General features: G+C 39.5%; 1 protein-coding gene across 1 annotated transcript; it reads left to right on the top strand.

The window, feature by feature from the left end:
* The first annotated feature begins 815 nt into the window (after positions 1–815).
* Positions 816–14,959, top strand: meis3 (myeloid ecotropic viral integration site 3). The gene is made up of 13 exons (XM_058080653.1): positions 816–1,710; positions 1,821–1,911; positions 7,008–7,147; positions 7,382–7,556; positions 7,632–7,682; positions 7,757–7,807; positions 8,450–8,599; positions 8,709–8,817; positions 9,081–9,226; positions 10,471–10,547; positions 12,231–12,289; positions 12,371–12,457; positions 13,986–14,959. Exons 2-13 carry the CDS (start codon positions 1,900–1,902, stop codon positions 14,183–14,185), a joined length of 1,257 nt encoding a protein of 418 aa, XP_057936636.1. The 5' UTR covers positions 816–1,710; positions 1,821–1,899; the 3' UTR covers positions 14,186–14,959.
* The last annotated feature ends 620 nt before the right edge of the window (positions 14,960–15,579 follow it).

Raw genomic sequence — 15,579 nt, 5'->3', positions numbered from 1 at the left:
CTTTGGAGACTGCTTATGGTGGAGAAATGAACATTCAATTCACGGCTCTGGTGGGCATTTGTGTAGTCAGCATGCCTGTACAGCACGCTCCTTCAACACTTGCCACATCTGTGGCATTGTACTGTGTGATAAACCTGCACATTTTCAAGTAGCCTTTTATTGTGGCCAGTCTGAGGCACGCCTGTGCAAGAATCATGCTGTCTAATCAGCATCTTTATATGCCATGCCAAAAGAAAAGTGCTCTCAAACAAAATGTAGACAGGTTTCTGAATAATTTGGTTTACTTTAATTTAATTTTTACATTTTTACCGCGGCTGCCCCTGCTGACGTAACCCTACACATGGAAGAGAAGTGAAAAATCACTCTTAATGCGAGTATCGACTGATACAATCGATATTGCCAGTAACACTGACACCAATACTGATTCTTTCAATTTTTTAAGTTGATGATTTTACCATTAGATCATTGGTATATTATTATAATCAAAATAAAAAACAGGACAAATATTTTAGGCAGACAGACAATATTTTCATCAACAAACAAATTTGTAAACAATTTAACAAGACAACAATACAGTTGTACTGCTGGAACAAAATAAAGTCGGTCATGCAACTAAGTAAACAACTAAGTAAATAAAAGCAAAAAAATCATTAATACCCATTTAAAGCCTTCAGCTTTTCGTTCCTAAATCACTCCTGTGTCCAAATACACTTTCTTTTGTTTGTGTTTTGTTGTTGTTGTTTTAATTTGACAACTTCCTGTTCTTTCCCACCGATTGTTTTCTGTTTCCTGTTTGGCCCTCCTATAATATGGTATGGAATGTACAGTGTGAGAAACTCACCTGCTGATGATTTATTAGTGTCATATTTAAGCAGCTTTCGCTGGAGTTAGTTAGTTAGTTCTTATCCTTTGACATTAAGCTAGCGTTTGTAGTTGTTTATTGGTATGTTTTGTCTTATTCTCCGTGCTACTACCTGTGTTTGTTTTTTTTTTTTGGTATAGCCTAGCATGGCTCTCAGCCTAGCATGGCCAAGTTTCTTCCACCCTTTTCTGTTTTTTTTCCGTGGGTTTTGTTTGGACTTCGACTGTTCCTAATAAAGAGACTCTTTATTTTATCTCTTTAAGAGACTCGGGGTCACTCGGAACCTAAACGTCGCATTTTCACCTTCTAATGGACACCAACTAAAGTTCAACGAAACAGTTGTCTTCATGACAATGCAGCTGCGGAGACAATTAAATGATGAAAAAAAGAAGACGAGCGTGGGGGTTTGTGTGTGTGATGATGATGATGAGGAGGAGGAGTAAACGAGGCAGAGGAAGAGGCGGAGGGATGAAGGAGAGGGGGAGCAAGAGACCCCGTCGCGTTTTGACCCTCGGAAACCTTCCCGCACACCGCCACCATCATCACCCCTCCTCTTCCTCCTCTCTTCTGGAGCCTGAAAACCAGCATCGCTCCTTCGCTCCGGTGACATTTTGCACTTTGCAGCGCGGACGACGAGCCTTCTCGCTGGACCTTCTCCTTCTTCCATCGGCACCGAGCATCCCCGCCTCCCCCGCCGCCTGTGCAGCACAGCCGGACCGAGAGGCGCTGCAGGCGGAAGCGAGGAGCTGCAGGAAGCCGCTGCTTCTCTGGACTTAAAAAACACACAACTGGGAGATATTTACGTTTAGGTGCGACATTTTGTAGTGTTGTACATATTTAGCACCGCTGTAAGTATGCTTAAATATTATATATATTTACATTTTTTGCATGATATGAAATGCGATTGGCTACAAGGGAAGCTGCAAGAATGTTGAAAACAACGTTCCATCTCTTCCAGGAGGACCGAGGCTGAGCTTGCTGGACTATAACCGGGCAGAGCATCATCATCTCCGGGGAAGGACCGACTGGCGAGTCGCATGGAGAAGAGGGTAGGTCGATGCTTTGTGTGTTTTTTTAATTTAATTTAATTTACTCACGTTTAGGGGTTTGCACCAACAATTGACTATTTTAACCGCAGGGCTAATTAGGAAGGTCCACTTTTGCACAAACCTGCAGGCCCAGAGGACCTTAGGGGTGCTGACCTAAGCTCTTTGGGTTTTAGAGCATTGTTCATACATGCTGCAAAAAACAACTAGAGTTTAGAACTTCTAATAGGTGGACATTAGTGGAATGTGGAAGCTGCAAACTGTGGAGGCAGTTGTGTGTTTGTAGGGTTTTTATGCCCTCTTGAGAGGACATGGCTGTGCCAATCTAAATGCACACAAGGGTTAGATAGTGCGGGTCATTAAGAGGAGGAGAGCAGCGGCGGCTCTTCAACTCAGTAAGTAGGTCAGTTTTTTTGCTACACTGATTCAGAGGCATGGAGCAGGAGAAGTGAGGCTGCAGGCTGAGACCTCACAGTGCAGGGGAGCAATTAGAGATGGACACACACACACACACACACAGATATATATATATATATTTAGAGGTTTGCAAGGTTTTTTTTTTTTACATCCATTTCAAACACCTTTTACTTATTTTTTTGTTGTACTTGAAGTTGATTATCTTTGAAATCCATAGGACTTCTAACAACTGAGTTAACTTACAATAACTTTTTGTTGGTCATTAAAGTGAAGTATTTGAGGAAAAAAACATACTCCAAAAATATTAACAAAAATAATAAAAATTGTCAATAATAATCTTGTATCTTAAAACAGTTAATCCGGGGGAATTTTATAAAAATCTAACATTTTAATGTGGATTCTCCTCAGTGGAACTAGTCATTGTGAGTCAAGTGTAATATCTGTAGAAAAAACACAATCACATAAAATATGTTCTTGCCCCTGGTAGCCTATTGACCAGCACTGCGACTTAAAAAGGGGGAAAATTTGCGGAATTTGTCATCTCTGGCAATGCGCTTTGATCATCTTGACGCACAGAAACCTGATCCGGGTCCATGCGTAAAGAGAGACGCGCAATCCGATAGTGGTGATTGTGTTAATAGCCGGCCTCCATAAAACTAGAAGGTGTTGCGGACCAGGGCCTCAAAGCAGGTGCTTTCTGTTCCCGGTGGCCAGATGGGACTATGAAACACAACAATTCGGGATAAGCCGTGTTGGACAGTGTATTGGTTCTCCAAAGTAGGGATATTGGGAGACAGCTCCAGCGGTCCTGCAGATGGACATGGAGGGGGCAGTGCAGCTAGGTATAAGTTGGGGGTCTTTGGTGTGTATTCATTTACATATAGTGTGTGTGTTCTACACCCTGCAACCACACACACACAAGTACAATCAGAAGTATGTTGCATTCCTCTGCCAGTATCAGTTATGCTGTATTTGTAAAGATTCTGTATTGCAGGGATGTCCAAAGTGTGGCTTTTTTGTTTACATTCTAAAAACAAACAAAAAAACAACAGCAGACATTTTAAACGGCCTAATGTATTTCTATTTTGGTTTGTACCTGTCAGTGTTCAGCCACTGTAAATGCTTTTGGCATATTTTTTTTTTTACACCTTCCTGCCTTCCTGATGCAACCCTGGCCGGGAATTAAACCGTCGCCCTCTGCCTGAAGCCTGAACCATTACATCACCAGGGATGACCAAATGTGTAAAGTCACAAGAAAAAGTTGGATGCAAGTAACAATTATTTTCTCAGTCAATTAATCTGAAGCTTGTTTCGATTAATCGAGTAATTGGTTAGGTCCTAAACGGAGCAAGTCAACATGACAAAAACACTAAACAAAATGCTAATGTATGTGAATATCTTGTTTTGCCAAAAACACAGCCATCATATGTTGGCTTTCATAAAAAAAAATACATTTGAGAGGCTGAATTCAGAGGCTATTTAGATTTTTGCATAACAAATCATTAATCAAATACCAAAATAGTTGTCGATTAATTGTATAATCGATTAATCATTGATTCACTGATTATTTGTTTCATCTTTAGTTAATACTAATACTAACATAGGCTTGGCCATCCTATGTTTTATCATATACACATGGGTTGGTTGTGGCTTCTTTAAAACATAAACAAATATCAATATTGGCCCCAATAAAGGTTTAGACACCCCTGCTGTATTGGGTGTTGTGTTGTTGTATAGATATGAGCGAAAATCAATACAAAACTACTCGTTTCATGTGTGACTGGCGATATGTCCCCACGTGAGCTGGGTTAGGGCAGATGTTTATGTCAATATATGTAAAGCAGGAGCATCCAAAATGCAGCCTGCAGCTTTTTTTTTTTTTTTACTGCTGTGTATGCTCTAAGAATATCATTAAGGATTTTTAAGCCCACATGAGATCATTACAAAGAGGAGGCACAGAAAAATGTCCTTATATGTATATGTTGACCTGCTGTGATTAACATATGTTAATCATCAATTGTCACTAAATAGTACAAAAATGGCAATGTAACAATTATTTCTTGATGTAAAATTATTGTTATCTACTTAATGAAGATGACAAAGTATTACAAGCAGTTTCTGGTTATGTGTGAAAAAATATTTTTTTTGTTTCATTTTATTTGTGTTTTTTTCTCTAATATTTCTGTGTTTGAATTGTCATTGATCCCTTGGGTGTGTGCCCTTTGGGAATGAATGTTCCAATAGCAGCAACACATTGTGTAGTCTACAGTACATGAGACAGCAGTAACAATATCAGCATAGCTTGCAGACTAAAACAGGTTTAAATAAAAAGTAAGAATAAAAGCAGCTCTGAAAATACATAAAAAAAATACGTGAGGAAAGAGCCAAATGATTGCATGTTGTGTTGTTTTTTATGATGGGTGTGCGACCACTTTGAAGTACTGTTCATTGCATTGGGTTGAGCGGGACTCCCCTGATGTCAGGGAATCACTTCCCCTCTTCAGCTACGCTGCAGAAAGTCACGCACTCCTGTGTTAAATCATAACCCTTGCGGTTGGCCATCGTGTACAAAAACCACACCAAGCACATCATAACTTTTATGGCGTGTTTAAAATAACACGGTATAGAGAGAATGGGTCCGGGCCAGGCCGCCGTCTGTCAGTGTTGTGATCCCAGTGGCCCTGCGGGACTGCGACACGAGTCCCTTTAATCCAGCAGAAAGAGAAGCAGGAGCAGATCTGCTGACCTGAGAAGCTGCAGTGAGCACAAATCAGCTCGCTAACACGATAGAAAGAGCACGAGGGGCGGGATGGCACATGTTTATTGATGATGCTTTGTGTGCAAGTACTGCTAAGGGGATGCTGGGCTGTGGGCCGACGTGCGTGCGTGTCTGTTTACATTAAGGCAGCAGACCCCGTTTAGGCAGTCCAGTCTGGTCTGGAGTTGTGAGACCTTTGCATGTAGAGTCATTCCGCTTTGGATATTGTTGTCCATCCAAAAAGATGGAAGTACCATGCAGCATGGTTTATGATATTCATAGTCGATAAAAAACATATACTAAGTCCATGTGGACTGAATTAATTGGGAAATAAAAAGTTAGTGACTCCATAAATATTTTTTTTGTCTATCAAACAAATAATACAGTGTTGAAAAGTGGAGTTAATCTTTTATAAACTTTACTTGTTTTTTGTGTTTTTAAGCCACCAGCGGGGATTTTCAGTACTAATTCAGATTAATCAAATTAATTCAATCTTCATTGTCATTTCATACATGATTTTCTGTACATAGAGTATGGAAATACCATTAATTGCATTTGAAAAAAAATATTTATGTAATATAAAAAACTGTATTATTGTTGATTATTAATATTTCACTCCCCCATGGAGAACGAGTGAAATCTTTTTTATGGACGTCATTTTTTGACCCAAGTCAAAAGCTGGCAGTGCAGATACTTTTCACACGCCTGAGTTTGTGAATAAGATTCATGCATTATTCAGTGAGAAATGTGATATTTGTCTCATACATGGTGTACTAGGATTACTGTATGGATGTGCCAAGGAGGCCTAAATACACGGTCAAAATGGCCAATACCAATACTTTTTACTTAAACTTTTTTCAAAATCCCTGAATAAATTTCTGATTTTTTTTTTCCTATAATTTGTTGTGCATGATTATTATCATAATGAAACAAAGACAAAGATTTTAGGTAAAAAAAAAGGCCTAAAAAAGAGGTAATATAGCAATTTCAATACAATAACAATCTTACAATATTTTATTTTATTAAACAATTGTTTGAGGAAAAAAATTCCAAGATAAACAACAAAAACTATTGGCTCACATTCAAATCTGACCTGAGTTTTTAACAATATAACTACATACTGTAAATATTTCCAATATATTTGACGAGCAACACACAAACAAGCAAAAAATACACAGATATTTGGGAAAATAAACGAATATCAATGCCAGCACGCTAGTATTGATCAGATACAAGTACTTCTTTTGGTTAGTATTGGATATCGTGTACATATTATCCATTACTGGTACCAAATTGGTATTTTGGAAACTGTATCAGTGTTTAAACAGCGCTCGAACTGGTACTTAAAAAATGGAAAACCATACAGTCAAACAGAATAATAATTGGAGTACTTCAGCAATATAAATACAGTATGAAAATTTTCATTATAGACTGCTTGTCTTGTAATGTTGATGTTCAGAATTCCGCTGTCCATGAATGCACCTCGCTCCCTGTGAGTGTGATTGGTGGTGGAAGTGCTGTTGCGTTTGTGTGATGGTGAAACGTGTGCACGGTGTTGTCGTGTTAAGGTTGGCAATAAAGTTTCAAAAGAGTGTCAGACTATTTGTGTGACCGTCAGGAATGCAGTATTACTACAAGATGTTGCTTGCTAGCACTTGTTGCAGGTGTCTGAAAGGAGACACCGATAGCTACTTGGTATTTTGGTCTGGTTCCTACCTTTTACGACTGTACTGGTGGGTGCCGTTATATGAGTTTGCTGGTCTTTGGTATCAATATGATCAATAATTGGATCTCATACAAATTGAAGGAATACTCTCTATGTTATTGTATCGTCACATTGTACTTAGTGTTTTTCCAAGAGTACTATAATTGTGGCCTTTCTTTATATGTACAAATGTAAATTTCACTCCAACTGTGTTTTCAGTATGAAGAACTGGTGCAGTACTCAGGGTCGGAGGGCATGTCGCTGGGGGTCTACGGGGACGATGTCAGACCACTTCTACCCGCTCAGTATGGAGCCGCCATCCCCGACTCCCTGAAACATCACAAGGACCAGATCTATGGGTGCGTCCTGTGCTGGAATCCTGATATCGATGTGTTGGGGGGGGGCTGTGACTTATTTCAAACACTCGAAGCACATTAACGTTCACTTTCCAGCTGTCACTTTCATAAATACTGTGATATAGAATAACTCACACCTCCTGCGAATGTATGGTGTGGGCACTGTGTGTCAACTGTTACCGCGTTTATGTCAAATATGTTAACCGTTTGTGTGTGTGTGTGTGTGTGTGTCCACAGTCACCCACTGTTCCCACTGTTGGCCTTAGTTTTTGAAAAGTGTGAGCTCGCCACCTGCTCCCCGCGTGACACCTCCTCCCTGTCAGCCGCCTCCCACCTCCCCGGCATGACCAACCACAGCGACGTGTGCTCCTCCGAGTCCTTCAACGATGACATTGCTGCATTTGCTAAACAGGTGAGTGACAGCCCAGAGAGCCAATGACGGAGCAGAGTTCAAACCCTAAAAATCATTCTATTGCTTGTGTTGTAGATTCGTTCAGAGAAACCCATATTTTCCTCCAATCCTGAACTGGACAACTTGGTAGGATGCACTCGGGCATAAAATACATGAAATACAAGAACATCCCTTCCATGCTTTCTTCTTCTTCTTTGTAGATGATCCAGGCAATTCAAGTTCTTCGCTTTCATTTGCTGGAGTTAGAAAAGGTTGGTTGGTGCCCCATTTATTTTAAAGATAGGTTGATCTTTATTATTATTCTATGCTCATAGCTGTAGATTAGGTGTGTCCAAAATGCACCCTGGGGGCCATTTGTGGTCACAGTAGGCACATTTTAATAAAACAATTAAATGAAAGAAAAAGAAAAGAGCAGTAATTTTACAAACATGGTTGAAATATTATGAACATTTGGTTATAATATTCAGAAAAAAGTTTTCATCTTTGAAGAAAAGTATTCATTTTACAACACTTATGTTGTAAAATGATGAAAAAAATATTTTAGAAGCATAAAGTTAAAATAGTAAAGAAATATGTTTTTTGAAGTGGTAATATATCTCCCAACATAAATAATAACAATGCGCCTTTTGGAAAATTAGGTAGGTAAAAAGTAAAATTATGAAAACAAAGCAAAGATAAAAGGATGAGGAAAAATCTAGTTGAAATATTATTTAAAAAAACAGTTTGCAAAATGATGCAAAAAGTATATTGTTAGGTGAAAGCTGATATTAATAATACTAATGTGTCCCCTACAACACAAAGCCTCAAATGTAGTTTTTTCTTGAAATACTTCTTATATAAAACATGGGATGGTGTACAAAATGTAAACAATCTTGTTGTTTTCTTTCTCTCAGGTGCACGACCTTTGTGATAACTTCTGCCATCGTTACATCACCTGTCTGAAGGGCAAAATGCCCACAGACCTGGTCCTGGATGATCGGGAGGGGGGCTCCAAGTCTGACATGGAGGACTTTAATGGATCCTGCACCAGTTTGTCCGAACAGGTGAGACCAAGTAACTCCACGTTGAAAGCATTTCTCTCTACATCATCAGTGCATGTTTGAATAATAATATCATTTGGATATTATCTCTCTCCCTCTCTCGGTGATGAAGAATGCGTCATGGTTACGTGAGCCTGATGAATGTGCCACCACTCCTTTGGGAACGCCAGGAACCTGTGGGCTGCCTTCACACAACACAGCAGACAACTGTAGTGATACAGGTACCTACATACATACATACATACATACATACATACATACATACAGCAGACAACTGTAGTACTAGATATAGGTACCTACATACATGCAGAACACATACATTTTGTGTTCAAAATAAATCAAACAATTATTACAAAAAAAAGTACAAAAGCGTGTTCCATCTCCTAGAAATATGTAACTTTTTGCAAATGCTGGAAGCTCAAATGAGTGCATCGTACACACACACACACTTGCAGTCTGACAGTCACGTTTACGGTCCCTGCAGGAGATGGTCTGGATGCTGGAGTGGCCTCCCCAAGCACAGGAGATGACGACGAGTCTGACAGGGAGAGGAGGAACAACAAGAAGAGAGGCATCTTCCCCAAAGTGGCCACCAACATCATGCGAGCTTGGCTCTTCCAGCATTTGTCGGTGAGGCATTGAACACACCTTTTCCATTCTGGTGGGGGGGCATATAAGAGTTACAGCAATTCCATGGTATTCCACGTTGTTTGGGGTTATTTGCTTTACACTTGTGATTGTCATGCACATATGGGCGAGTGTTGTTCCTCTGGAGATGAGCTCATGATCGCCCTCTAGCGGACACAGGCGGCTGACTCAATGAACGGCCAATGAACTACTTTGCTGGAAAAAATTCATAATGGGAAAAAGTTAAAATAGTTGTATATTTTATTTTAAACTTGTATTGGTACATGTCTTGTATATTTCTTAGCTCCCTTTGAGTGTTAAGTTGCTGTGTGATGATTTAAGATGATGCGGTGAGTCGGACTGAGTAATGATCTCCTGCAATTACCAATGCGTTGACATGATCGTTGTGAGTTCCCTTGTAGCTTGTGATTGGCTCCTGCCAAAGGAAGAACTATCGTTTCCTTACAGACATGAGAGCTGAACATTATTTAAATGATTAGTAGTTCAGAATTAATGGATTAAAATGCTGAGCGCTTGTTGCTTCTGGGGCAGGGCGAGTGTGTCGGTACCTTCTGCTGGAGTCTGGACTCCTGGCTGGAGCTTGGGTCATGCCAAAATGGATGCCTGTTGGTCACACTCTGGGCATTGATGCTAAGATTCTCGTTATCGAACAGCAAAGTCCCAAAGATTGACTAGTTTATGATGAAAATCAAAAATGTGTTTAAGCAATCTGCAAATATGCTGAATCAGCACCAGGCGGGGATCCACTGAGGTGACCACGGAGCTTCAACAATTGAGAGAATGATTGTTAAAAGAGAGCATTGGATGTGAGACAGGATGGACATATTAGCGAGTGTATGGTGGAGGTCAATTAAATTACATGAAGACATGGGGATGAAGTGCTTTTATGAATATGCTTGCCACTGAATAATTGTGGAAATTAAATAAATGGAGTGAGTAATTGTCAGTGGGATTGTTATATTGGTAATTAGCGACTAAATGAGCCAGATTAAATGTCGCTTCCCTCCAATTGCTCCACCGTGCTCCGACACACACACACATGAAGTTAAAAATGGGAGCACAGATGTGAGGTCGTTGGTATTCACCGTGATATTTTCCTGTACTGGACTTTGCTGGATTTGAACTAAAACCTCAAGTGACCCACAAATACGACTGAAATGGAGTCGCATTAAAAAAGAAAGGTGTTTCTTCTTCTTTAACGGTTTCTTTGTGTGTCCCCCCGGCAGCATCCGTACCCCTCGGAGGAGCAGAAGAAGCAGCTGTCGCAGGACACGGGTTTGACCATCTTACAGGTCAACAACTGGTCAGTGTCCCGCCAATCAATACGCTCATTTGAGCTCTGTGCGCTTTATCAATAATCACTTGGCCTTGGTTAAATATATCAAGTGTCATTTGTCAAGCGGAGCGTGCTGCATCGATACCATCAACTGGCGAGCCGGTGCGGAGCTCCTCTAGCTTTTTTTATAGCTTAGCCGAGGGGATTTTGTTGGATATAAATGTGAATTAAATAAAAGGCAGCGCTTTTATGGGACAATAATGAATTCTACAAAAAAATAAAGCAGCTTCACAAAGGAGAAGGAAAATCCCACCAGGCATCTTTTTACAGGAGCAAAGGGGCAGTAAAACTTATGGGCTTCAAGTTCATAAACCCAACAGCAAATCAATAACCTATAATCAAAATTTCATAGGACACTCATTGAAGTACTTGGCAATTTAAAAATGTTAACCCTAGAAGAATAATACTACTACACGTATATTTCATGAAATGTAATGAATGCACAAAAAGCAAAACGTAACACTTTACAGCAGGGGTGTGCAGAGTGTGGGGGAGGGTCCATTTCCTGGCCTGTGACTTGTTCATTACCGGCCCACGAGATGCTAGAAAAGTCAAACTACACACTAAATAAAAGTTAAATATAGCAAAAAGACACAATGTAAGGACAAAAACTGACCTGTTGACATTAATAATTAATAACAGGAAGCTTTGGCTGTGAATACATGCTAATAGATTTTATTATTTTATTTTTATTACTAAATAAAACTAAAATATAGCAAAAAGACACAATGTATGGACAAAAACTGACCTGTTGACCTTAATAATTAATAACAGGAAGCGTTGGCTGTGATTACATGCTAATAGATTTTACTTTTATTACTAAATAAAACTAAAATAGAGCAAAAAGACACAATGTAAGGACAAAAACCGACCTGCTGACATTAATAATTAATAACAGGAAGCGTTGGCTGTGAATACATGCTAATAGATTTTATTATTTTATTTTTATTACTAAATAAAATTAAAATATAGCAAAAAGACACAATGTAAAGACAAAAACTGACCTGTTGACATTAATAATTAATATCAGGAAGCTTTGACTGTGAATACATGCTAATAGATTTTATTATTTTATTTTTATTACTAAATAAAACTAAAATAGAGCAAAAAGACACAATGTAAGGACAAAAACTGACCTGCTGATATTAATAATTAATAACAGGAAGCGTTGGCTGTGAATACATGCTAATAGATTTTATTATTTTATTTTTATTACTAAATAAAACTAAAATAGAGCAAAAAGACACAATGTAAGGACAAAAACTGACCTGTTGACATTAATAATTAATAACAGGAAGCTTTGGCTGTGAATACATGCTAATAGATTTTATTAGCCTTTTTGTAAAATGAAAAACAAACATATAATACCCAAGTCATCCAGTTGAATCGGTCCGGACCGCATGGCTAATACCAGGCTGTGTAATCAGGATCACATGTTTAAACATGGACCACGGACACGCAGAGCAATCCCATCAATGCAGATCAATCAATTATTCCAAGGGTGATCAATATGTGCTCCTTCCTAACGTTGATTTACTCCCCCCCCTGAAAGGGTTAAGTGCTTGTAAAAGAGAAAAGGTTAACAGTCTGTGGGTCGGCCTTTCCTTCATTAACTGACCTCCTCCATTTCCTCGCTCACGCTTGCTTCAGGTTCATCAATGCAAGGAGGAGGATTGTTCAGCCCATGATCGACCAGTCAAATCGCTCAGGTTAGTGATTGACATTCAGCCCGCCTTCCTTAAACGTCTTCCTTTTATATCTGACGTTTCCTTTATACGTCATGGTGACAGGTCAGGGTGGTCCCTACAGCCCAGAGGGGGCAGCGCTTGGCGGTTACGGGCTTGACGGACAAGCCCACCTCGGGCTCCGAGCGGCAGGTATTCACAGTACAGTTTTTAAGATGATGATGATGATGATGATAATGGGGTGTCCAGACTTTTCCCACCAATGGCAGCATACAGGAAAATGGAAGGAATCTCCATGGAAGATTGGTGTAAATAAATTCCCCACATTAGATTTCATCATTTAAATTTGAAAATTTTGTGCAGTAAATATGATAAAAGCAACCCAATGTAGATTAATATATGCTAATATGATATCTGAACAAAACATCCCCATCCTTGCCTTGTATTATACAGTACCTGACAAAAGGAAATGACTCTAATCCCTCGTTTATCACTGGTAATTGGTTCCACACCCGTAATAACGGAATTATAAATAAGCATTCCTGATTTATAAATAGAATATTTTTGTGGTTAGAGCAGTTTATGATCTTCAAAATACAGTTTTAACATTATTAGAGCTCTCCAGACAAATACTAACACCCCTATAGTCACCTTTACACCTGTATTATTCAATATAATATACATAATAAGAGTAAATACGCCATTTAAGACAAGACTTGTGTTTCACTGTGGTGTGGACAGGATGTGGGGTTTGAATTTGATTTTAATCTTGGGGTGGGTTCCAGCCACAACAGTAGCTGATGTTTTTATTCAGGTAATTCAAAGTGATTTACAGAATAGAAGTGTTTTCATCTTAGATTAGAACATTGCCAAAGTTGAGGATTATGGCACATCTTCTGGAAGACTGTACCAGATTATGGCCAAATGTGGCCCACAGGACACTAGTTTGAGGCCCCCGCCTTGATATGAAAGTTTAATGTTAGTGCGGCCCGCGCAAGTTTGATATGGATGCTGTATGGTATCATGTACCCAGAAAAAATTATTACGTTTGATTAATGTTCATGTTAAAGGTTAAATAACTGTTAATAGTTATCCTCCCTATCCGTGTGGAAGTGGTAAGTGTTTGGCTATTTAAGTTGAAAGGAAATAACTTGAAGGCTACCGTTTAGGTCGCTAGCTCTCTAGTTTGCAAGTTAGCATGTGTCTCAAGACCCTGCAGTTGCGCAATATGTTGTAAATAAAAAGAGTATAAATGTGACTATAGTCGTGTTTTGTCATGTCTACAGGGCTCTAATAATGCTTTGTTCATTTTAATCTGAAAAAAATCATTTGTCTACCCACCAACTATATGTGGTTTCTTAAGTTTTTATTATTATTATTATATTTATTTATTACTGATTGATTGATTTTCTTTATTCTTGATTTGTTTGTTTTTCATCTTATTTTGTGTAGAAAAATAAAAATTAAGATATTTGAGAACAGTGGAATGTTTTATCAGAGCTTTTATTGTAGAAAATCGGAACCAAAGCACTGAAAAAGTTTATATATTTTTATACAAAAAAATGTGTTTTTTTAAATTTTGAAAACCTGATGTGGCCCAGTCTCACCGAGACCCTAGCTCCAGTGGCCCCCAAGTAAATTGAGTTTGAGACCCCTGCTCTAGATGATGTAGAATTGAATAGTAAATAACGCCTCCGTCTCTCTCTGTGCCCCCCCCCAGGTCTCCAGGGGATGCCATCCCTGCAGGGAGACTACCCTGGTGCTCTGCTGTCCCAAGCAGCCTACCCTCCCCACCCGGGACCTTCCCTCCACCCCTACCCGGGCCCGCACCCGCACGCCGCCATGCTACTCCACCCGCCGCCACATGCACACCCGGCAGAGCCCCTCCTCGCACAAGGACTGGACATCCATGCACACTAGCCGGGACGGACGGGAGTCGGTGTGACTGTGGTGCATGACTCGGAGATAATATTTAAAGAAAAACAGGACAAATTGCTCCAAAGTTTACATTCCCTACCCTGAAGACAACAACCTCAATGTAGCACACACACACACACACACACACACATGCACACACACTCTGATGTAAGCCATACCTCTCTCAGAGTAGAAGTGCTTCCTCCACTCCACTGTGTCCCACGGATAAGACCAACGCTTTAAACGTCATTGTTGGAGACCAACTAAAAGGGACTCGAACCTGTGACCGTATGCCTTCTTCCATCTCCGTCTTCCTGCACACGTGACTGTCGGACACCCCCCACTCTCCTCACACGTTTTATTTAAGACCCATTTGAGTTTCTACTTATTCTATTTTTCTATTTATGTGTGCTAAATCTTGGCGGATGCAGCTCAGATGTTCAAATGTTCAAATGTTAGCGCTCTTCCTCGGCATGAAGCTAAAACGCAATGAATGACTTCCTGTCTGCCTCGCTGTCGTACCGATGACCTCCTTAATATGCCAACAGGTGTCCGTTACACACACACACACACACACACACACACATAGAAGGACACACACTGACGAGACAGGCTCTTTAAGCATTTGATGACATTTAGTGTTTGAGGGCGGAGCTGCAACCAAAGGACTTAAACATTCTGCTCCCGCTCGACTTTGCTCGGACTGCTGAAACATTATTTCTGAATGATGTGCTCATTGAATTAAAATGTTTTTTTTACCGAGTGTTGATTGGTCGTCTTTCAGAGTGTTGGCCGTGCTTTCATTCATTGAACTATCAAATCTGTGGGGGGAAAAAAACCCAAAGTAGACACTAGAGTTGGGCGATTTTGGTATTGATACCAAGTTTCAGTGTTGCAAAAATAATATTAAAATACCTGAATTAAATAAAAATGTATTAAAATTTTTATATAATTTTAAAAATTATATATTTATATATTTTTTAAAAATTGTATCCTTTGTATATAAAATAATAGCACTTTTTGTGTCTTACTGTACAAATAACAACAAATAATCCAGCCCTAACATAAAACAAAAACATTCATTTTTTTTTGTTCAAGTTGTCTGCATCTTTTTTAGTGTCCTTATTAGGGTCATGGAAAGTAAGTAAGAGCCTATCCCAGCTGACCGGGGGCGTGAGGTGGGGTACACCCTGTACTGGTCGCCGTTCAATCCCAGAGCACCAATGAAAAAATGGTGTGAAAATAAAACAGAACATTTGATCACGCTAATCTTTTCATTCTAACTGTCAAAGTCGGCTGGGATAGGCTCCAGCTTTTACCTGTGGGTGACCCAAATGAGGGCGTTATGTAGAAAATGAATGGGACTCCAGAATAATGCATGATTTCTTCAGCAAAAG

The sequence above is a fragment of the Doryrhamphus excisus genome, chromosome 8 (genome assembly GCF_030265055.1).
Source record: "Doryrhamphus excisus isolate RoL2022-K1 chromosome 8, RoL_Dexc_1.0, whole genome shotgun sequence".
Classification (NCBI taxonomy): domain Eukaryota; kingdom Metazoa; phylum Chordata; class Actinopteri; order Syngnathiformes; family Syngnathidae; genus Doryrhamphus; species Doryrhamphus excisus.
The sequence above is the reverse complement of the archived record's forward strand: the minus strand, read 5'-3'. Positions and strand labels throughout refer to the sequence as shown.

Excerpts from the sequence above, each read along its gene's own strand:
- meis3 (XM_058080653.1), top strand. Across the intron at positions 7,683-7,756 it reads ATCCTGAACTGGACAACTTG|ATGATCCAGGCAATTCAAGT; the intron begins GTAGGATGCACT and ends TCTTCTTTGTAG. Across the intron at positions 8,818-9,080 it reads AGACAACTGTAGTGATACAG|GAGATGGTCTGGATGCTGGA; the intron begins GTACCTACATAC and ends CGGTCCCTGCAG.